At 30.9% G+C, this 24,124-nt stretch overlaps 1 protein-coding gene across 3 annotated transcripts; it reads left to right on the top strand.

Moving 5' to 3' along the window:
• The first annotated feature begins 614 nt into the window (after positions 1-614).
• LOC134721699 (retroviral integration site protein Fli-1 homolog) lies at positions 615-23,592 on the top strand. Of its 3 annotated transcripts, none has more exons than XM_063584868.1 (7): positions 615-771; positions 1,373-2,354; positions 9,687-9,890; positions 10,452-10,556; positions 17,369-17,425; positions 22,677-22,727; positions 22,964-23,592. In XM_063584868.1, the coding sequence occupies exons 1-7, from the start codon at positions 769-771 to the stop codon at positions 23,491-23,493; spliced, it is 1,932 nt and encodes a 643-aa protein (XP_063440938.1). In that variant the 5' UTR covers positions 615-768; the 3' UTR covers positions 23,494-23,592. The 3 variants fall into 3 exon arrangements, with proteins under 3 accessions (XP_063440938.1, XP_063440939.1, XP_063440940.1); XM_063584870.1 differs by lacking the exon at positions 615-771 and adding an exon at positions 955-1,080; XM_063584869.1 differs by lacking the exons at positions 9,687-9,890; positions 10,452-10,556.
• The last annotated feature ends 532 nt before the right edge of the window (positions 23,593-24,124 follow it).

The raw sequence follows: 24,124 nt of genomic DNA, 5'->3' as shown, positions 1-24,124 counted from the left end.
TAAAATTTAGGGCATATATAGCCTGTCTCTTGTATATAAACTGTTTGGTCTTGTGTATCCCAGATACCGGTAACCAGTTAAGTCGATTTTAGAGGTAGTATTCACAATGCAGAAGAGGTGAACCCATGGCTAACTGATAAAAACCTATAAGCATCAGTCCTGATGAAGAACAGCAATCATGAAGCTGTTTATTTATACGAAATATTGGTTACTTCCTAGTTTGGCATCTAATTTTAATCACATGCATATATTTACGAACACCATGACCTCTCTTCCTCGATTCAAGTAAAAATAAAATAGGGATTGTTAATGTTGTGCTTGTGTGGCACAAAACCAACTAAATAATTTAAATATCATCTAGCGGATGAAGGAAGGAAGGAAAAAAAACCGTATCATATATACACACACAAAATTCAAGTGTTCTGGGTAACCATTTTGAAAACTTGACTGAAACAAATACTAATCAGCTTATAGTTTTATAAATAAGTGTTTGTAACTTTATGTATACATGTATATCTCTATTCGCATACTAAACCGACTTTCCTGTTCGCCACTTTTCTTCCCTATCTGTATTGTAAAGATAAGTCTCAGTTTCCGGTGTACTTGACGGTCGCCATGTTTGACGAATTATGATTCAGCGCCTGACCCAATCAACAAGATTTATCACAATTAAACACAGTTTTAACCTTGTAATGCTTAAAATTTACACAGTAAAGTTTTAAAAATTTCCGCGTTAGAGATTGTGTTCACTTTCCTAACTTTTGGAACATGGTAAGTAACAGAAATGTAATTTCTTTAGTAAAACGGACTTTAGCATTGCTTAGGAAGATGACAGATACTATTACATACTCTAAACTTCCCCTTACTGGGGAAATCTGTGAAGTATTTTGTAGGAAATATAAGAGTTAAAACTTCCACCTAGGCTCCGGTTTACAAGGATTTCCTAAGTTGAGAGAACGATTCCGGAGTTATTAATATATTATGAATAAAACAATTTTAATTCATTTAACAACATACGTTTCTCATATGAAAAGTGTTATTTCATTTTTGAAGTTGGAAAAAATAATTTTAAAATATTGAGTAAGTACATGCATGACAAATAAGAGACTAGTACGTTTCTTTGTTTCTTTATAGGTGTGTATATGTACATGTATGATGTGTCAACAACATTTGTATAGTCTTGTGTGAATACGTGATTTTATTTTAGACAAATTTAAAGCTGGTTTTTTTTTGCATTGATAAATCTAGTCCAATGTCGGGATTCTGAAATAAATATAAATAAGAATAGTCAAATCAAAACAGTAATTGAATAGTTTTCTGGTTATCTAAAAATTGACTTTTGACTAAATATATATAAACTTTAAATTTAAAGGATCAAGAACCTGAAGTTAACATTACAACAACGCCGCAGACTTCTGATGGTGAATATGATGAAACGTCTTCTCTTGAAAACAACGACGATGGACAAAACCAGAATTTCTCGCCTTTGCAATCTAGACAACAAGAACAAAATGATCCGTTGTCCTCGTGTGCCATCCCTCAATCCGAACTTAGTCAACAGTCAACAGATCTCCAACCTACCTCTGATATCGAACAGCTGGCACAACAACGAGACATAGGCCCACAAGATTTAACTAACCAGTCAGAATTATTACAAAATGGACAACAACTTCGACAAGATATGCAACAACAGCAACGCTTTGCTCAAGATTTTCAAGTACAACAACATGACATTTCACGACAACCAATGTCGATCCCTCTTCAGAATGACATGCAACAAAAAACAGAATTATCTAATGAAGAGATACCATTTGATATATCATCTATTCAACCAAAAGCAACGATCAAATTAGAACCAGGAATAAATGCGACACAAGAAGTGTGTTCCAACGAATGGAACTCTTTTAATGGGAACGGGAATGACGTTGGGGAGTTAACAACAATGCAACCATTTTCATATTACAAAAGTGCTTTTGATACAAATATTCCGGCAATGTTTGATCCAAGTAACAATTATCAGATTCCGAACAAAAATAACGCAATGTTTGATCCAATGTTTGCTAGACTAAATGATGGAGATGAGTTGCATCCCTTTGACACTACTGCGGTGCAATCTTCAGCTAGTGACAATTTCCACCAAAACAAAAACTCTATGTATAATTATGGTCCTGATTATACAAAAACAACTCCATCGGCTCTAGATTGTAGATCTTCTACTACGCCGTATCAAACTCATCCAACAATATATAACCGAGAACATTTCAGTTGCCCAAATAATATAACCAGATCAAAGTCATGTGATGATCCAGAGAACCCTAGTCTTTCATCAGAGGAAAAAGTCATTGTCCCAGAAGGTAATCAACATTTCTTAATGTATTTTGGAAATATAGATTTGTCTTTAACAATGGTTTGAAAATATATATAAGCATAATTTATTATTTGCATTTAAGTGCTTCCCTCCCCAGATTATAACTAGTTAACATAGAAACATTTTTTTTAAAAAGAGGAATTTTTTATACAAAAAAATGGAGGAAACTAAACGTTAAATTGAGACCTTGTAAAGAATCGTTGTATTTTTACTAGTATTAGAAAATATGAATTTGAATTTTTAAACTTAAATCTGGATTTTCTGAAATAAGTGGTTCCCAGAAAGTTTACTTGTAATTATGTGAATCACTGAATAAGATCACGATTTATTTTAATTTCCCACGGACCTGTTTAAATATACTTAAACTCTAGGAAAATATCAAATACAATAAAAGATACACAAATTGAAAAACTAAATTCTCCTCTCCTCTTACCACCTCCAAATTTTAAAATAAAAGAAAATTTACAAAAATATTCAGAAATTAAAATGTAGAATCGAAACAGGAAAAATACATCCATTTTTTTTAAAAGTTCGAGATGTGCTCTGATTTATCAATTAATGTAGACATCATGATGAAATTGATTTTAAATAGGAAATAAAATAAAATAATTATGTGTATATCCTTATTACTTAGTGGTAGTGATGCAAAATAATAATAATGAATATAAGAAAAAAATGTTATAGCATTATATTTCATACAACTTTATATATACATGTGTTGTTATAGCTTAAAATATATCTACTTTAGATTCACCGATTTGGAAATTCAAACACTTGGCCGTTTTGCTCTAACATGCATATTTTTTTTATTGATTAGACAAATTCGGGAAAAATTTGTCTCTACTTTTCCATATTTTAATAATACGATTCATCGATAACAGTAAAAATGTCTTTTCACGTGTTCATAAATGTATCGCTCAAATTTGTATTGCCTCTGCTCCTTCACATTTCTCTCTTAAAAAATGTATTGAAGCAATATTTTCTAGCTTGTCATTAGTCAGGAATCATAATAATGTCTTCATTTTACGTGTTTACATATATACATGCCAGGAGTCTGCTGTTCAGTGGTTCTGCTTCATACGAGTTTCTCGTTTCTCGATTTCATATATATCGGTAAAAGTGAGACCTTTAAATTATTTTATATTAGTCACCGTGGGCCCTTCATATCATTCTTTTCGGTGTGTTCCAAGACTCAGTGTTGAGTGTTGTCTCATTGGTTAATACTCTTCATTTTTGTTTCGTTACATTTTGAATGTATGTTATACCATTTGAGCGATTGTCTGTCATTTAAGTCTGTAGGGTGACCTCTAAATATCTTATTCAGTTAAATAATGTTATTTGGATCACTGTTCATTAGCCTTAATACAGCATTATATTTCTTGAAACATTTGGACTATAAATGAACAATGTTCATGTATATAATCGTAAACATAGCCATTTACTAGTATGTTTATTTGACAAGTTAGACTAATACCGACCTATTTTTGGATATAATACTTGTAATATATTAAAATCCTATAAAGTACTTTTGAAACATTCAAAGTATAAGTGTTTTTAGAATGAATTAACTGGTGATAGCATGTGTAAGGTGGTTATATTGGAGTGGGTGATTCATAGTTTCCATGTGAGAAGTCTGGAACTAAAGTGTTCATGTCTGTGTGTGCCAGCCAGTAGGGTTGTGTCAAAGTTCCCCTTTGAGAAGTCTGGAACTTAAGTGTTCATGTCTGCGAGTGCCAATTAGTACGATTGTGAAAAAGTTTGGACCAAAAATCTGTAACACGAAAATGTATCTGTCAGTAGTTATAAACTTGTAATATAAATCTCATTTGAGAAGTCTGGAAAAATTGTCGCATTTGTATATACATGCAACCCTCCCCATTCGTCCTTTGTTCAGTAACTAATATTGTTTTCATTTTAATGAGGTCAAAGTTCATAAGGAAACATTATTTAACTGATGGTGTTTATTTATTTCAATCATCCAGACTCTTTCTTTTGTCAGTCGGATAGAAAAAAAAATGTATAACCACATAAAAAAATACTTTTACTACTGTAGTATCCCTATATAAATAAATATGTTTATACATCCATGCACATACAAAATATGTTATTTGGCACAAAAAAAAGTAAACCAGTGTATGTCAAAGTACGGTCTTCAAAATGGAGCCTTGGCTCACACCAAACAGCAAGCTATAAAGGGTTAAAAAAAATACATGTGTGAAACCATTTAAACGGGTAGTCTATATAGTCTACTGCAAATGTTACATGATTTGTTTAAATTTTGAACAAAAAATAATTGATTTGAACCTGACAAAATAAAAAGCTTTGCATCTAACATATGTATAGAATTGAGATTGGAAATATATAGAATTATGGTTGTATTTAATAATATTCTCATACATAGTATGAAAACGAATTAAGATTTTCCAATTTCAGTACCGAACATACTTGCAGCACGACAAAAATTTAGAAAGTGTTTTTTAAGGAGGCTCGAGGGTATAAAAATTTCAGAAAAATATCAACATTTATTTTTATTACAAATTTTATTTAATAATACTCAACATTTATTTTTCATTACAAATTTTATTTAATAATGATAAATAAAATTAGTGATGAAAAATAAATGTTGATTTTTTCTAATAATAAATAGTTACCATTAGTAGTTGTTACTTTGTCAGATGGTTAAAAAAAATAATTTAAAAAAATCAACTGTGTTGGGCCCCAGATGAATTTTAAAATGTAGATATCATTGAAAACGCTCCAAACTATCTCCCTTTGGTACAAAAATGCTATATTTTGGCATCTTTTTTTTAACTCGTCGGTGACCTGTATTTTTTATCATTATCTTTAATTAAGCTGTACTGAAACTAAACTATTGTAAAATTTGACCGATTTCTGTAATACAGTTCTATTTTTATTTCACTATTACCTCTATTTCTCCTATTAGTTCAACAAAAAAAGGTACCTTTACAAACATGTACGCTTCTTTCGAAGGCAGATTGTGAACGCAAATGAACGGTGACCCCATTTTTTTATTTTATTTTTCTATTAAGTATAAGATAAAGTTCATTTATAGAAACATAGCAATATTCTATGTTAAATTAAAAAATAAGATTTAGACCCGCGAGCCCCCGTTAGTATTTCTAAATTGTTCATATACTTAGAATTGGGTTCCTAGCTTTCAGAACCCCAAAGAACACTGAATCATGAAGCTGTGATAATAAACATTTTAGTATTAAGAAAGGAATTATTTTTTAAATGGCACTTCTGCGAAATAAATTCAGGGCCTTTCAAACCTTATTGTTTTGCTTTGTTGTCGCGTGTGCAGTTCGAGTTATTCGTTGTTTTAAATTCATTTTATATGTAAGAGGTTTTGAACCAGAGGACAAGTGTTGTGACATGCAGCCCTCGTAAACCCGGATATCCCCGATTCTTTTTAAAGTACATCTTATTAATTATAGAACGATTAAAACTTTAAACGTGAAATACCGAAAAATGTGGTAATTGAAGTAAATAATCTCCATTTACTACACACTAGTTTTATTAACTTAAACGGATAATAATATTACACTCAGATCTCATGTAATAAAACTATATTCAACTCTTAAGTGTATTAAAATATTATAAGGAAATAGAGAATTATGAAGTTAAGATAGATTGTATCCGTTTAACTGCTTGTAATGGCTGTATCAATGTTATTCCTCCTTCACTATTTCCTTCCATTGTCAGTACCTCTCTTGTAAATTGAGGAAGACTAAAAGTGAAATGAAAACCATTTATAAAAAGACTTTCTCAAGTCAGTTGTACTAGAAGTCACCCACGAAGACACTTTAAATATAGATATAGTGAATGCAGACGAATCATATCATATATTTTCCAATTTCATTTAAAAAGAAAAAGTCAATTTAATTATATCCCCTATGATTTAAACAACCATCGTTATTTTTTTTATTTAACAAAAACCTTTTTCTGGTTTATCAAATCATGGGAATTGATTTGTTCCACCTTCTACAATATTTTCCAGATGGAAAGGGGGACAACACTTTACGACAAAAGGGATGATTTCAGCTTTCCAATTGTGAACTTTCCATTTCTAAGTAGCAACATTCCAGCAGCACCTGCATACGGGGTATATATCTCCCAATTGATACGATATTCCCGTGCTTGCATTTCCTATCATGATTTTCTTGATAGAGGGTTACTGCTCACAAGGAAGCTATTAAACCAAGAGTTCCAAATAGTGAAGTTGAAATCATCCCTTCGTAAATTTTACGGACGCCATCACGAGTTGGTTGACCGTTATGGAATAACCGTTTCACAAATGATATCGGATATGTTCCTTACGTCGTAACTACAATCCCCTTCCCTTTCATGAATTTGACCTACCGAATTAGACTATTTACCGGATTTGTAATCACATAAGCAACACGACGGGTGCCGCATGTGGAGCAGGATCTGCTTACCCTTCCGGAGCACCTGAGATCACCCCTAGTTTTTGGTGGGGTTCGTGTTGTTTATTCTTTAGTTTTCTATGTTGTGTCATGTGTACTATTGTTTTTCTGTTTGTCTATTTCATTTTTAGCCATGGCGTTGTCAGTTTGCTTTAGATTTACGAGTTTGACTGTCCCTGTGGTGTCTTTCGTCCCTCTTTTATAGCATAAGATATACCGTGATTCGTCACAACTCGGCCAATTCCGTAACTCCATCTGATGGAGAGAAGCGGAGTCATCCGAGCTTTGCCGATTGATGAGATGAAGAAATAAAATCCAATAAAAGCATCCGGAAATCATATTGTTTTTTTTTATCTAGAACGGGGGAATATATATCTGCGTACTCAAAACTCTTTATTGTCTGCATTTCAAATACACTATTCTCTGATTATATATTGAGCGGTAATTTTAAGATTTTTTTTTTTAATATTCATAATTTATCAACAATATATCAAATTCTGGCAAAATATCATCGAACCTTTACCAGTGGCTTACACATTAATGGGAAAAAAATGAACAAAGAGGTTGAACAAGTATATACGCACTTCAAATAAAAATATACCTTTACACTACATGTATTTAGGATTGTGCCTGATATTCATATGATGAAATCATAATCTTTCAATCAGTTTAATTGAAGTCTGGAGCTGGCATGTCAGTTAACTGCTAGTAGTCTGTTGTTATTTATGTATTATTGCATTACTGACATCAGACTCGGACTTCTCTTGAATTGAATTTTAAATGTACGTATTGTTATGCGTTTACTTTTCTACATTGGCTAGAGGTATAGGGGGAGGGTTGAGATCTCATAAACATGGATCACCCCGCCGCATTTTTGCGCCTGTCCTAAGTCAGGAGCCTCTGGTCTTTGTTAGTCTTGTATTATTTTAATTTTAGTTTCTTGTGTACAATTTGGAAATTAGTATGGCGTTCATTATCACTGAACTAATATATATTTGTTTAGGGACCAGCTGAAGGACGCCTCCGGGTGCGGGAATTTCTCGTTACCTTGAAGACCTGTTGGTGACCTTCTGCTGTTGTTTTTTTCTATGGTCGGGTTGTTGTCTCTTTTATACATTCCCCATTTCCATTCTCAATTTAATATAACCTAGGATTTGTATAGTCTTACTATACAAATCCTTGATATATCGCACTATATTAATACCACTCTTAATCAGGAAATATCCTTTTCAAATTAAGTAAAAGCTCGAATACGACCGAAATACGATAAAAACTGCATGTCTTACATTGATAAAGAAATAGATGTACATTATTTAATCAATTAATTATGTATATTTAATTTGACTCGAAACATAATAGTGGTTGAGAGTATATAAAAGTTATGTTAGTTTGAAAGCATATACACACAAATTTCTCTTCCGGACAATTTAATAATTATTTGGCTAAAGCACAAAACATGTTGTTTCAAAGTCAATAGCTTAATAAAACCTAGTATATGTACATGTATAAAATGCAGCGTGTTTTATTTCATTGTATTTCATTTTCTTTTCTTTTCCGTGAAAGGATTTAAAATCCATTGTAAGGTGCTTGAGAAATAGCAAGTTCTTTATCCAATTAAAGTAAATCATGAACTTTGACAACAAACACAATTTACATTTAAGTAAACAAATGTAAATCCATGTACTTTATTTTATTTATTTACAAAATCCGTATCCATTTGATTGAAAGTGTGAAGATAGTCACCTGTCGATTAATCGTCATTGTCCACTCACTAAATGACCACTACTATTTTGTCAATAAAACTGAAAATTACTTGATTATCCCACAAACCAGCAGATGTAATTCTCTTGTCAATGGACAATGGTTGTTTCCACGTGCCATTGAAAACAAATAATCTGACACATTACCAATATGGCTACGAAACCGCTTCGAGGCATCGTTTTAGCTGTTACTTCAATTTACATTTTGACAGTTTCCAAATTTTTAACAATGTTTGGTATGTTTCTTTCCGTGAAACCTGCAGCGAATCTTTAATTTTTTTATTGAGGTCGCGTGGCCGTTTTGATGGATATTAAAAATAATAATAAAAAGATAGGAAATGTTGCATTTCTCTATAAAATAACCACATTTGTGAATGATATGCATTAAAACCATTTTTATTATAAACGTGTGCGTAGGAAATACGAACCGTTTGAGGTAAATGACAGAAAGAAAAAAACCCATTTCAAAGTGAAAGATGATAGCTTTTAAAACTTGTGAAAACTTTTGTTTTTACATTGAGCACTGCACGTATCTTCAGTTTTATATATGAAACCATTGGCAATTTGCTATATAATACAATTAATATGCATGAACACATTGCACTAAAAACAGTTTAAATAACATAAACTGTCTAAAAAAAAGTGGATCACAGTAAACGTTTAGATAAGATATACATAATCCATTTGGTGGTGGTCCTATTAAAGCAATTCAGAAGTTATTTAAACATTACAAATTCCTTATTTTAATTTCATAACAAGATGAATTTGTTTTTTCAGCATACGGTACCTAGAGTGGTAGTTAAAGCCTTACTCTTTTATCGAGGCTTTTCACACTTTATTCGAAGGTAACATCGTTGCTCATTGTTGCAGACGATGTTGCGAACTGTTCATCTCTAGTTCTTTTTCTAATTCTACCACTGCAACCCGGTATGGGCTCTTCTCATTGTTGAAGACCGTACGGTGACCTATAGCTGTTAATTTCTGTGTCATCTGGTCTCTTGTGAAAGTCGTCTCATTGGCAGTCCTACCACATCTTCTTTTTTTTTTTAAATATATACGGCACCTTCAGAGATAAATTATATACAGCTTATATGTTTTGTTTTATTTAAGACCCATCTGTATGGACAACAGAGCACGTCCAGCAGTGGATAGACTGGGCAGTAAAAGAATATCAATTACGAAGTGTTGATAAATCGAGATTTGCCACCCTTACTGGAATTGAACTTTGTACTTGGACGATGGATGATTTTACACAGATTTGTGGTGATATGAATGCAAATTGTTTACTTGGCCATTTGAATTTCTTGCGAAGAAGTAAGATGTTTATTATTCTTCCCATGCATTTCTAGTTTTTAATGTTGTTTACAAACTAATGATAGTATCCGACTTCCACACTGTAGCTTTCAGATTTTTTAGTCTTTATTGCGCAGGAAAATCTAGCAATAAAATGGAATGTTTGTGCACTAGTTAAATATTATCCGTTAACGATATAAAATATTTCATATTCAGTTTTGTTAGTTTTTCTCCTATGTAACTACATCTAACAAAATGGGAGAAATAAGCTATGTCATTCAATGTGTGTGTCGTTTAATTGCTGTCTCCTAAGGTATACCCAGCATATTATTTTATTCATAAATATATAGCAAACAGTAAAGACAAATTATAGGAAGTCAGAAATATGATACAATGGTAGTTGTTTTTTTTGTTTGTTTCATTGTTTGCTATAATACTATTATAGTGTAATAATCCCATATATACTCGTGCGAGTAATTTTGTTAATGATAATGAAATTCAAATATAGCAGGGATACTGTTATTGAACTTATGACCCATTTTTTGTGATTTCAAAATTTGTGTATTTTTTTTCTTATTAAAGGAATTATACAGAAGACTTATCCCCCAAGTATACCATCTCCAAATGGATTATCTACCATTAATTATAACCATAACAGCGGCGGAAGTTATGTAGCTTGTAAAGCAGGTAAAGAAAAAAAACAATATAAATTCGAACCACTTATATATAATACTTGATAGTATCTTTCTATTTCTTCTGATCGACATCTCTTTTCGATGTATAAATAAGAACATCTTTCTCAAAATAATTGTCTTTGTTAACTCCTTTTCTTTTGTTTTTTTTGATATTTTGATTAAATACGGTACAAAGGTGTGAATTTAATAGAACACCAGAGACATATAATACAATATACAATTATTATAAATTAAAATTTGGTTTTGATTCTCTTTTCTTTACCTACGAACTCCTTGCAAACGTTGCAAATTCATTTCTGTACAAGTCTTTAATTTTTATCACCGAGTATAAACATGATAGTTAAATGAAATTTGCCAGGGTTATTAAACAATTTTGAACTTGTTCATGTTCTCAAAGTCTCTAGTCTCTGCATGACGATAGAAATGCAGATATTCACTTTCGTGTGGTCTTTATAACTATGTTTTCAACCTTAATATATGTGGAAGTTTGCAAGCCAGTATTTTATAACGGTAAAAATGGTCTGGTTGAAGATTATTAATAAAATAAATGAAAGACTATTGTACAGTTAATTTCGTGGGAAGTACTAACATACAACATAAAGTTAAATATTTCCTTTACTTTATTTAGAGTGCGAATAAATATCAAACACAGTATGACACAATTCCGAAAAATTTACAAAGCCGTCAAAAGCGAATGCAACAATGGCGCTAAAAGTTGTTAGAAAAGTTAGCACCAGTATTTACCTTAAAAAGTTCAAGGAATTTGGTTATTTCTTTTTTCTATCGAATTGATTTGAAAAGAGAGTCATATAATTAAGTTATGAATTTCGCGCGAAATTTCCGTAAAATAGTGTAAATATTATTAAAACAAATACTCTTAATAAACTCAGCTTCAAACGAATTAAACAAAATTTTCTCTTTTTTCTCGGGGGGTTTGATATTATACAAATACAAACTTTGTGTCCTGTTTTGCAAGCAAATAAATTCAAACAAGGATTAAAAGATGCCGACAAAGTAGCGATCCGCCATTTTGGTACTGTAAGATGAAGGCAAACTTTGGATAGAGTATGATCGTGTACATGCGGAAGCAATCGGATTTAAGGTGATTAGCAATTGTGCAAACACTCTTCAGACTAAGATTAAATACCAGACAAGGACGTTCTAATGGGATGAAAGGGTGGGACTATTGTAACTTGTAGTCAATCGCTTTTAATGTAAATAGTATCTTTTACAAAGTGTAACAGTCTCGGGGACACTTTCAAGATCTTTTGAACTAACGAGTTAGACTGCGACCGGGTTTTTTTTTTTTTTAACTTCGTTAGATTAAGCGAGAATGTTTTTTTTTTGAGAATGTGATTTCCTCCCCAATATTAATATAAGTAGAACATAATTATAGTTTGCATACAGAAATAAAGAAGAATAAATGAGTTAGATTAAAAATATATATCTTTAAAAGCTATTAGGGAGTTTGACTTGTCGCTGGATTAGAACTACCTTCAACATGACGACACCATTTCTAAAAGAATTGCTGAAACTTCTAAATGACAAGATTTCAGTACGGGGCTTGCTATTTTATTGTTTAAATAAATCATAATGTAATATTTTTTGTAATATTACTTTCCCTTCTCCGGCTTGTATTTTTTGTTCGTTCCTGTTGGTTTCTTTTTTATTTCCAATACAATTATATTTTAAATGATAAATGTGCGATTGAAATAAATTAGGAAATAAAACAGATTATTTATTAATTAAACACTTTGTTTAATAACAATGTCTCCTGTCAGTTTTCTTTATAACTTGAGTTTTGGACATTAAATTTGTTTTAATGTATTATTGGCTAGTTTTTACCAGGTGAAACTACTTGTTAACCCTTTAAGCACGTGAGTGGTCAAAGCAGACCGTGTGTCCAGATTTTGGACCGAGCATAAAATGAAAGGATCCAAAAAAACACATCATTCAGTTGAGTTAATTTATCGACCGGAAAGTTGATTATTCCGATATAGGCTTTGAATATTACCTATGCTTGGCTGCATCCTGTTGTAGTCCGGAGAGGCTAATTGTTTTTACAATCCTATCCAGTTATCAGAAACGTGCCAATTAAAGTGTCCTGTTGAGAGTCGAGTGTCAGAATATTTGAAATTTTTATAAATGCTTCAGTTAATCTTTACTGCACAAGACCGTCTGCAAAAGTAAAATAACAAAACTAAGTAAAAAAGACCTGAACTTATTTGAAGAGAACGTGTACCGATAAGCCTTTTTATTACAAGATTTCATCAAATACGCAAAATTCCAACAAACTGTAATAACAAAAATGTAGAAGCTTATTACTACGGGAATGAATTGTTGAAGCACAATTGCAAATAAGTACTTTTCATATTATTGATATTCTCGGAAAATACATAGGCCTCCTGAAAGTATGAAATCAATTATCTGGTCTTTTTAACCACGTTTTTATTTGAAAAGGACGGATTAAAGTGTAAAACCAAACGCAGTCTATAACAAAGTTGACAGAATAAGAAGCGGTAATGACAATAACCGGAACATGTTAATTTTCAATTCGCACCTCCAGGTGTCATCGTGTCGTGAAATCACGTTAAATGATCGAACACCATTTAGCAGTTTGTTTCGATATTATTAAATAATAGCTAGAATTATTACTCTTTATTTGACAGATAAAGTATCCAATTTGATAGAAATTCATTTGTTAAGATAAAAAGTATTAAACAAATATTTAATTATCCTTGTTCCGGTTTATCTGTCATTTTTAACCATGAACCAAATTTGTTTCGGAAAAATCAAATGTTTAATAAAATTTAGATTTTAATCGTTATTTTCATTTTTCATGCAGTTCTCCGATTACCGTTGATATCGACAGTGGCATTTTATATTGTTTATTTTTAAACAATTTATTCATTAGAAGTGAAGTATTTTCTTTAAGCATACATAAAAATTAAACATTAATTGATTGTCATTCTAAATTTCTCGATTTTATGCATAATTTTGATATCTAGGGTTAAAGATACACAGATGTAATTAAATCATATAGGAAAACCTTTTAATTTAAAAGCACTAGATCTCACATTGCATAAAGTTTCGATTGATAATAAAAGGTTTGTAAACAAAAGACTAACGAAATCACATTCATTGAAATTTAGAGATTAAATAATACACCTTAGCTAATTGAATAATAATAATAATAATAATAATAATAATAATAATAATAATAATAATAAATAATAATAATAATAATAATAATAATAATAATAATAATAATAATAATAATAATAATAATAATAATAATAATAATAATAATAATAATAATAATAATAATAATAATAATAATAAAAAATAAAAAAAATAATAATTATTATAATATGGTCTCATTATCGCAAAGACCATGTGACTCCTAAACTGTCATAGTTTAAAACTATGTTTCTGTAAATTTATTAACCTTCGAGACGATATGTAACGTTATAGCGAGAGAGAAAAATACGTTTTACATTTATATTACAAATACCCATATTTCGGTCTAATCATTGAAGTAAGCACATAAGAGTTACATATTTAAAAAAGATATTGGTATGAAATAATTCTTCAATTTTCTCTCTTATCTTATCAGACTTTGACATAAACAAAATGCTAATACGTATGTAGATTCTAAATATCTTCGCTTGTAGTAGTTTCTACTTGTCTAATGAGGAACATTGGTCAATTATTCCCCTTTAATGATAACACAGGTGGCAGTGCAGTAGATCAGGTCCAACACACAGCATCTCTTATCTATATCCTATTGAGAATTACATTATGTATATTTGTATACAAATTAAATAGAAGATTTTATTAACAAATGTCTTTTATCTGGATGTGTCTTGTAGAGGTGATTATATATTTTTAATATATGAGAATTTAAAATAAAAAATGGACATTATTGCAACAAAAAGTAAAAAATGTGAAAAGCACATAGAATTGATAGTCCTATATTATATGTATAATTTATGAGGGGGATATTTTCTTCTACTATATTCATGATTTTTTTTTACTTATTTTGCTATTTATAATGTTTTATTTTTATTATCAATGTGCATTATATTTTTTAAATGAAAATATCAGCAGAAAAAGGATAAATTACACAACTGTAATGCTTAAATGCATTTATTATAGGATTAATAGAATGGACAGCTAGCAAAAACAGCTTTGTTTGCTGTGATTTTTATTTTTTGCAGAGTGATCATGCATCAGTTAAAAGTTTTGACAATGAAAACTGAAGTGAAATATTCATTAAAATTAATTTATAATTAATAAAAATAATTAAATTAAAAAATTTTGATTTTATGATATTTTATGAACTATCGGTTTGAAATATTTTTTTTTATAAAAAGTAGTTTTTTCATTTCATCATTGAATTTTAAAATACTTTTGAAAAGATTTTTGAAAGTAATAGTCATGTTTGTTGGCCCAACACTAATTTTCTCCCAAATTACATCAGACAAGGCCAACAGATCTAGTGTGATCAGTTTATTTCAGGACGTATATGGCCATTTGAGTGCTTAAACTGTAATCCACCTGATGAAGAACCAAGAAAAAGAAGTGACTTTGACACACATATTCCAAATTTAATGTTTTTTTTTGGCTTTATGACTGACTCAACTATTAAAAGAGGAAAACTGTCATGTCAAAGTAAACTACAGAGACATGTTTACAATGAGCTGTTGGTTCCAGCTATATCTCTTTTGATATTGACGTAAAATGTGCTAAGTCTTTTCCAAAATTCTGATTTCTGTCATTTGATTCTCATTTGAAAATTTAAAAAAGTGTCTTCATGAAAAAAAAACATCAAATTTGGAATTGAAAGCTGGGTTTTGTTTTTAAGCTGTCATATATAAAAATATAAAGATTTCTTTCAGTTTGATTAGTGAAAATTATTTTAAGAATTAAACAAATAAAAAAACATGCTTAATTTATATATTTGTGTAAACAAATGAACTATTATAAAATAGTCATAAATACATACATACATGTACATAATGGTTTACTTTTATAAATTGTTACTTACATGGAGAGTTGTCTCATTGGCATTCATACCACATCTTCCTATACATGTACCGATGTATCTAACAACTCTTTTAAATTCCATTTTTTGTTATTAATAAAGAAAGAAATAATAGTCTTTAACTATGTGAAAAAAATCTCTCATTTTTCTTCCACTGCATGATAATACACATACACTCCTTTAGTTCTTTTTTTTGTTTGGGCAATGTATCCAAAATTTGACACATTTATCATCAATTTATTAATAGTGATTAAAATAAACAATAATACAAATGAATTAATTATAATTAAGGCTTAATAATCAACATATACATATTTGTGTATCATTTGCCAATGAATGCATGCTGACTTTTTATCATACAAACAGATGTTGGACCTGATCTACAACAGCGCCACCTGTAATTAAGTGGGGATAATCTTCACCAATGTCTCTCATTGTCAGGGTTAATTTAACAAAAAATGCATTTACCAAATAAAAAGTTTTATTGACCTAAAAAAGAAAGAATAATTTCCCATAGAAGCTAACATAAGGACTGTCTTCACTTCGGTTTTCTCTCACATTAAAATGTGTTTTACAAAACGTTTTAAACATAGATTTATTAGCACCAATAATCAATAGCTGAGGATGACTGTGAGAAAATTTAGCTTTAACTGGAAGCAAGAAATTTGTAAACAACGGACCCACGTGTCTGGGTGCCCCGGAATCGTGTTACGCCATTTAACTAGTATCGACCCAAAGTCATGAATACAAACAGGAACTCATTGGTCGATGGTGACATCCGTCGACGGCTTTGATTGGCTAACAAGTGAAAATCAGTGTTTACTCACATCATCCACGTGAATTTTTTCTTTTATGAGAAACCAATAAAACATTTTCATAATTACAAATAAGTTACCGTTTTGTATTCATTTTTATATGATCTCCTTAAAAATCAACATCACAAATATTTCCAAATAAAAACTACAACGATACGAGACTTTTATATCCGACATTATTTGAAAAGAAGATGAGCAATAAGAATACGTGAAAACTAATAGTTGAATATTTTTAAAAAGTTTATCATCATGCAGGTTCTAAATCAAGTGGATTATTTTAAACATGCAGACTATTTAAAACAGGATTATCTGAAAGAAGATCTCTGCAAACAGAGTGATTATTATAGTAACTATTTAAAACAAAGTGACTATTTCAAACCAGACTATTTTAAACAAGCTAATTATTTTAGACAGTGTACTCTCTCTGGATTCCATAATTTCATGTTTGCAGGTAAACCATGGTGTAGTGATTTATTATTTTTTTTTTATCATTAATTTCTAACTATTGGAACTGATAGTATACATGTATATCTAATGTAACTTATATAATAATGCAGTTTGTTTGGGACATATGTTCTCAGAGTTGGTTAAATGTATCATTCCTGTTATTTATTGTTTGGTTCTCTTATAAAATATCATTAATTATCAAATTGAATCTAGTGAAATATGCAGCTACTGTAATGAAATAAAACCGTTCTTTTTTATATAGATAGTCTTTATTTATTATTTATATACCAGTCTTAAATTTAAAATGCAGGTAAAAAAGTTCGGATAAAAGATGCACTTTCAAATGAGTACATAATACAATCACTTTCAAATAAAACATAATAGAATAGAAGAAACAGATTATGTAGTAATTGAGAGGATGTGACAATTTACATTTAAATGTGTCTAGCATTATGCGCTGCCTTAATTAACCACTTTATACCTTTCTATCTGCAGATCCAGGCTTCCCAAAGTCACAATGGCAGCCACCACAACCATCACCAACAAGTCAAGGTAGGTTCATACTTGTACTATAATTTCTTACAACCAAACTACAAGTCGGCAAGGAAATTGTGGGTGGAATTTAACCTTTAGCGCCTATAAATGTCCATTCCTATATGTGTACATAGATGAAACTTTATTGATTGTTTGTCCAAACCGCCTTTCTTGGATAAAACTTAAAGAACCGTCTAACCCAAAAGGTTAAAATGAGCATTTATATATATTTACATGAACACCTACCTTGATGAATTTTATGACTAACGGTACCAAAAAGAAAAGACAAATTCGCCAAAGAACAGTATCTTCTCAGAAAGTTGGAACCGTGGTTTCTTAACAATTCCTTGATCTATCAACGGTTTACCAAAGTATGTTTTAAATCGTATCAGTACCAAACACACTGACTACATGGTTGATGTTATCCTTAGGAAATATTAGTCCAGCATCTGCCATATCAACTCAGTGTACCAATTGTTCTTCGTAGGGGTATATTTTATCTATGTGTTTGTTCATCAAAAATATGTTCAACTTAATTTTCACTAAAACCGACATTTTAGCTGATATTTGCGTTTGCTGTACATGTATTCAGTCAGTTTTATTGAAGTCTGGAGCTGGCATGTCAGTTAACTGCTAGTAGTCTGTTGTTATTTATGTATTATTGTCATTTTGTTTATTTTCTTTGGTTACATCTTCTGACATCAGACTCGGACTTCTCTTGAACTGAATTTTAATGTGCGTACTGTTATGCGTTTATTTTTCTACATTGGTTAGAGGTATAGGGGGAGGGTTGAGATCTCACAAACATGTTTAACCCCGCCGCATTTTTGCGCCTGTCCCAAGTCAGGAGCCTCTGGTCTTTGTTAGTCTTGTATTGTTTTTATATTAGTTTCTTGTGTACAATTTGGAAATTAGTATGGCGTTCATTATCACTGAACTAGTATATATTTGTTTAGGGGCCAGCTGAAGGACGCCTCCGGGTGCGGGAATTTCTCGCTACATTGAAGACCTGTTGGTGACCTTCTGCTGTTATTTTTTATTTGGTCGGGTTGTTGTCTCTTTGACACATTCCCCATTTCCATTCTCAATTTTATTATGTTTGTTTACAAAACATTTATATAATTTATTTATTTATTTGAATCGATCATTAGACATACTAGTTGTCAATTTGAAAACTTGAAACTTGAAACTTATTTCACAAGGCCCCATATGCAGCAATAATAACAATATTATATTTTATGAATTGAAATATTACTCTGTTTAACTGGTACTCTCGTTGCCAAATGAAGACAGGAAAAACTGATGTTTTCTTTTAAAAGTTTTAGTGTAATTCTTATTGGCATACTTTAGATCCAAAATATATCTTGTCTTATGGTGCACCGTGTGGGCTATATAAAACAATCCATTGATTTGCTAAAATGAGGTTCACATTGGACAACTATCTATATACTTATATATGTTCAACGTCACTGGTAAAGAACTTTTTTTCATGCGTGTATATTTTGTAAATGTAATGTTAGCAAATTAACCCGCAAGCCTTTTACTTTTTGCAATTAAGCTGTACGTCTTCATAAACATCGGTCAAGTTCTGAGCAAACCATTTTTATACATATCGCATACTGGATACGTCTAACCTAATTAAAACGATACCTACTTTAATCTTTATTGAATAATGTCCATTTATACAATTTTGAACAAAAATAGTAGGTTGCAATAGCATTCATGACACAATGACCTGAAGATACTTTTCACTTCTGTTCCGGCCATTTTTTGTACGCTCTCAAAAGTTGAATTATATGCTTTTTAAACATTTCGTCTCGAACGTGTCTGGTGAAATTTATTCAGGAAACAAGTATCGCGCGCTCGGAAATAAGTTTAAATCTTGCTTTTTTTTTTTTTTATTAATAGCAACTTGAAACATCTAGATAAAAATAAGCAAACAAAAATAACCAACTCTGCGAATATACTTTAAAAAATCATTATACGATTTAATCGGAGATGTTGGGTTCACACTTATTGAGCAGGGGGAAAAACAAGAGACATTTATGTACACATATATAAAAATATATGAAAAGAGCATACCTTTCAGTACAATAATTATCTGAGAGAGAGAGAAAAAAAGCGAACGCATGAAAATAATGTGAGATCTTAGAGCAAAAAATATGAACCCAAAGCTATTAAGTTTTAAAAATATTCTTTAAATAAGAGAAATGTATTTTTTTGTTGCTTATGATAATTCTTTAAGGTCACGTGTGTGAATAAATGAAATCATATCTAAAATTCAAAATACAATAAAACAATCTAAGGGGATGCAAGCACTTCACAAGTATCTTATAAGTGTTAAGAGTAAAACGTGTTAAAAATCAAATTTAGTCATAAAAGATGACATTATTCATAGAAAACAACATCTAATTTTCAACTTTCTATCCCAGTAATTACCGTAATAATCCAGAAACTGGCACACGCCATTTTGAAGTGTCACTAACCTCCACTAAATAAAACGGTTCAATGACAGATTTAATCATATGAAATCCTATCCATGGTCTCTTGATCGTCGTTGTCAATTTCATATTTTCTTTTATTGGGATTCTTGAAATTGTCATCTTTAGATTTTCCGGTTTTCATTTAATCATTTGCGAATTGTCTTATTAACATACATAATTCTACGCACCTGCGAGTCATGGTGAAATGTTCTCTCCGCGAAACATTAGAAGTTACATAAAGTTTTGACACGCTCACGCGAACTTGTAATATAATGAGAAAAAAGAAAAAAGAAAACGCTGATGGGGTAATGATAAGAAATAAGTTTTTCAACAATGTTTTGAGAAGGTTTCAAACCTGAGTAGAGATGTCAGTTGCATGCGCTTATTGCACTTGGCAACTGGAAGAGACTCCAACACCCTTAAGCAAAGTGTCCTTTGATTATAGGACATATTTTCTTCAAAATGATCGGTCTATTTTGTTTTCCGTAAAATCTTTAACAGAAATCATATCCATATATAATATTATATATGGCATATTACATTATCCGATATAGACAACGAAACAGCAAACCTACAACACAATTAAACTAAAGAGACACTAAGGCTTTAACTCGGGGTCTGCAATGCCAGCATTTTTCTTTGATCGTGTTCTACTTTAGCTACAGCTTATTTTGTATATATATATGCTGATGGATTATCTGTCGCCGAGTCATAGTCCCCGCACACAAAATTGTAGATTTTTCTATTTATAAGTATTTTTATGTAGATTTTTCTATTTATATGTATTTCTATGTAGATTTTTAACAATTCCTCAATTGGATAATTGTGTTTACATTTTATATTTCTTTACAATTTCATTAAATGTGCTTTTTTGTAGACATTTAGATATGTTGTATCCAAAGAAAATTTAAATAGTCTTTTTGTACAAATTCCCCCAATTATTTAAACTATCTAAAAGAGATTATATTTTTTTTTTACCGACAGCGGTGGGCATCCTATCATGGTCAGTCCCCCAACTTACCTATACTTACCTGCACAACGTTTATAATGTAAATTTTAAACAGAGATCGCAGTAGCAAAGATTTCATTCCATTTTCAAACAAAAATAATAAGAAGACTCTCTCAACTTCCTAATGTACAATCAGTTTTCCGAAAAATATCTATTAGTGTATCCTATGACGCCGGTCAATCCCCCAAGCAGTAGCAATCTATGGTTGGATGAAACCTTATTAACGGGTTAACAGAGAAAATTGCCAATATCGAACTGTATTTAACTTTTGTCTCCGATTAAACAGTTAATGAATGTAACAATCTGTGTAATCGGATTTCTATTCCGACGATACGTTTACTTTTTCATTCCATCTTTTTTGCCTTTTCAATTCTTTATAATGCGAGCAATCTAGATATGCGCACGTCTCGGAAATTAGCTTTCGTCCTGAGGGATTCCGAAAGTTCGCACTAAATTGATTTTGATTAATGTGGGGACCTTGTACGTTATTGTTGAAGTTGTTGTGAGAGCAATTGGTCGAAAATACCTAAAATATCTTTTAAAAGACATTTGAAAACGTTAAATGAAGCAAACTGCTAAATAACGAACTATTAACCCGCGAAATAACAAATTAACAGAAACTTTTCTGCAGTGTTCAGGCATTTGCTATAACTAGTTTTTTTTTAATAAAATTGTTAAAAATATTTTGTCCGATGCCTGATTCCTGACTATGATACATTAATGACAAATTCGGCTCTTATTTTATCTTGCTTACAATGCATTTCTAATTTATCAAGTATCCAATACATAACAGAAAAGGGGTATTCAATACAATGCAGACACATTATTCATATATGATAATTGTAATACACTGCATTTGTTCTTTTTCAATCATTGCTGTACTTTGAATGGTAATATTATCAGATTATTACATGGCATTTTTCATATCGCATGTATTATCAGCCCTAGGTTTAATATCAGCCCAAGAGCCGCATGGCTCGAGGGCTGATATCGACCGAGGGCTGATAATACATACGATATGAAAAATGACATGTTATGATCTTTTTATCATATGCTTCAACAGTAAAGAAAAATAACAGACTAAGGTATTGATCCTTTCACGTGTTTCCCGAAGTTTAAAGAGTAAAAACTTTCACGGATGTCGGACCCAAAATTTGATACATTCAATATGAAATTTTTCTATCATATGCCTCAACAGAGAGAAAAACAAAACAACAGTTTAATATAAACGAATCGACAAAAAAAATAATTCAACAATATACATAATTATGAACATTGTTTGGATAAGTATTTTTTTTAAGAAACTTTCTAAATTAAGTTTCAGAATTTTTTTTAAAAATGCATTTATTTAATTTTTTTTAATTTTTTTTTATTTTCATTATTTTTATTATTTTACACGATATACTTTCCATTATGATTGTTTTATATACTACTTTGTAATGTTTTCCACTGAAAACGTAACATTGAAGTGTATTTTCCGGAATTGGCCGAGTATCACCGGAATGCCATGTGATAACGTTACGGAAAGGTATGTGATAACAATCGAAGCATGTGATAAACTTTTCATATCAGCCCGCAAAGCACCAATTCGAAAAATATGAAATTTACGTCAATTTAATGCTATTATCATACGGTAAAATTTAAATGTTATTTAGTCGAAGTATATGATAAATATTGATATCAAAATAAAGAAATAATGTATGCCAATATTTGTACATTTGGTACAAAAACAGTGTTTTTGTTTGTTGCTAATTGTTTCTTTTTCTTTTTTTTTCAGAACAATTGTATCAACGAATGGTCCATGTATCAAGTCGATTTTCCAGTTCAGGTAATTGTCCTACTTGTCAATTTATATTATTTGTAAATATCATTTCTTGTTTCACCATACAAAGAGAACCGAGGACTGACAATTAACTTGAAAGTATATATCTTTTTTAAATCATTCAACAATTATTGACTAGTATTTTATTTATTCCATATCCAATTTTTCCATTTCATAATGCTAAAGTTTTTTTCCGATCCTCATTAATATTCCTTTACATGACAAAAATATTCTTCTTTCAGGAACAGGTCAGATACAGTTATGGCAGTTTCTCTTGGAACTTTTATCCGACAGACGAAACATGGGATGTATAACATGGGAAGGAACACAAGGAGAGTTTAAACTTGTTGACCCCGATGAAGTTGCTAGACGATGGGGTGAAAGGAAAAGTAAACCGAACATGAATTACGACAAACTGAGCCGTGCTCTGAGATATTACTACGACAAGAACATAATGACAAAAGTTCACGGGAAGCGATATGCATACAAATTTGATTTTGTTGGACTTGCTCAAAATATGCAACAGACAACACCTGAAACTTATCACACACCACATCGTTATCAATCAGACATGTTTATGCCAAGTTATGGTCCATCTCCTCTTAATTACCTCAATCCGCATGCGCCTATGCCACCAACGACATCTTCCGGACTCTTTTGTTCTCCAAGCCCGTATTGGCCATCAACGACCAATAATATCTTCCCTAACATTCCAGGACATGGGTTATCCCCGCATGGAGTACAGCCGCACGTGGGGTCGTTCTATCCGTAACTTTTAAAAACATATTAATTTTACATGTAAATACTCCTGTTATTGATATTTGAATCGTTTTATTTATGTTGATTTTGTTGAATAAATCATTTTGTCAGACTTTTGATTATTTATTGAGACATGTGAAGTATTTAATTATTTGTGATTTCATTTACATTGTATCTAATGTATTGGAAAGAACTTGAAAATTTTACTTGATATGTTATTGGTAATCCTACATCAAGTTTTGAAATTTTTCTCGAATAAGTTACTGCAAACTTTTCGATTTGTTCTTTCCTCTTCTTAATGATGAATACAACTGTTAACACGGGGACAAGTATCGACTGCTAGCAACACATGTTTTACATACGTCATCTTATTATTCTTTAAATGAGTTGTACAACCTCCACTTTTAACTATTTGAATACTTTTTTGAATTTAGGTGATTTTTTCTTGGTATTTGCAGTTGAGAGTATGTCCTTTTTTATTACAATATGAACTTTAAACTGTTTTTACGTTGCCTTCTTCTTCCACGAACATTTTGTTGTATTGGTGATCGAGATCAAAAGAGTGCGGATGAGTTCATAAATCTTTAATTTTCATTTCCAAAGTCATCGTTTGTGTATGCCTTTTTTAATAACAAATTGAAATT

Source organism: Mytilus trossulus, chromosome 6, assembly GCF_036588685.1.
Source record: "Mytilus trossulus isolate FHL-02 chromosome 6, PNRI_Mtr1.1.1.hap1, whole genome shotgun sequence".
Taxonomy (NCBI): domain Eukaryota; kingdom Metazoa; phylum Mollusca; class Bivalvia; order Mytilida; family Mytilidae; genus Mytilus; species Mytilus trossulus.
Note: the sequence above shows the minus strand (reverse complement) of the source record. Positions and strands in the feature narration are given on the sequence as shown.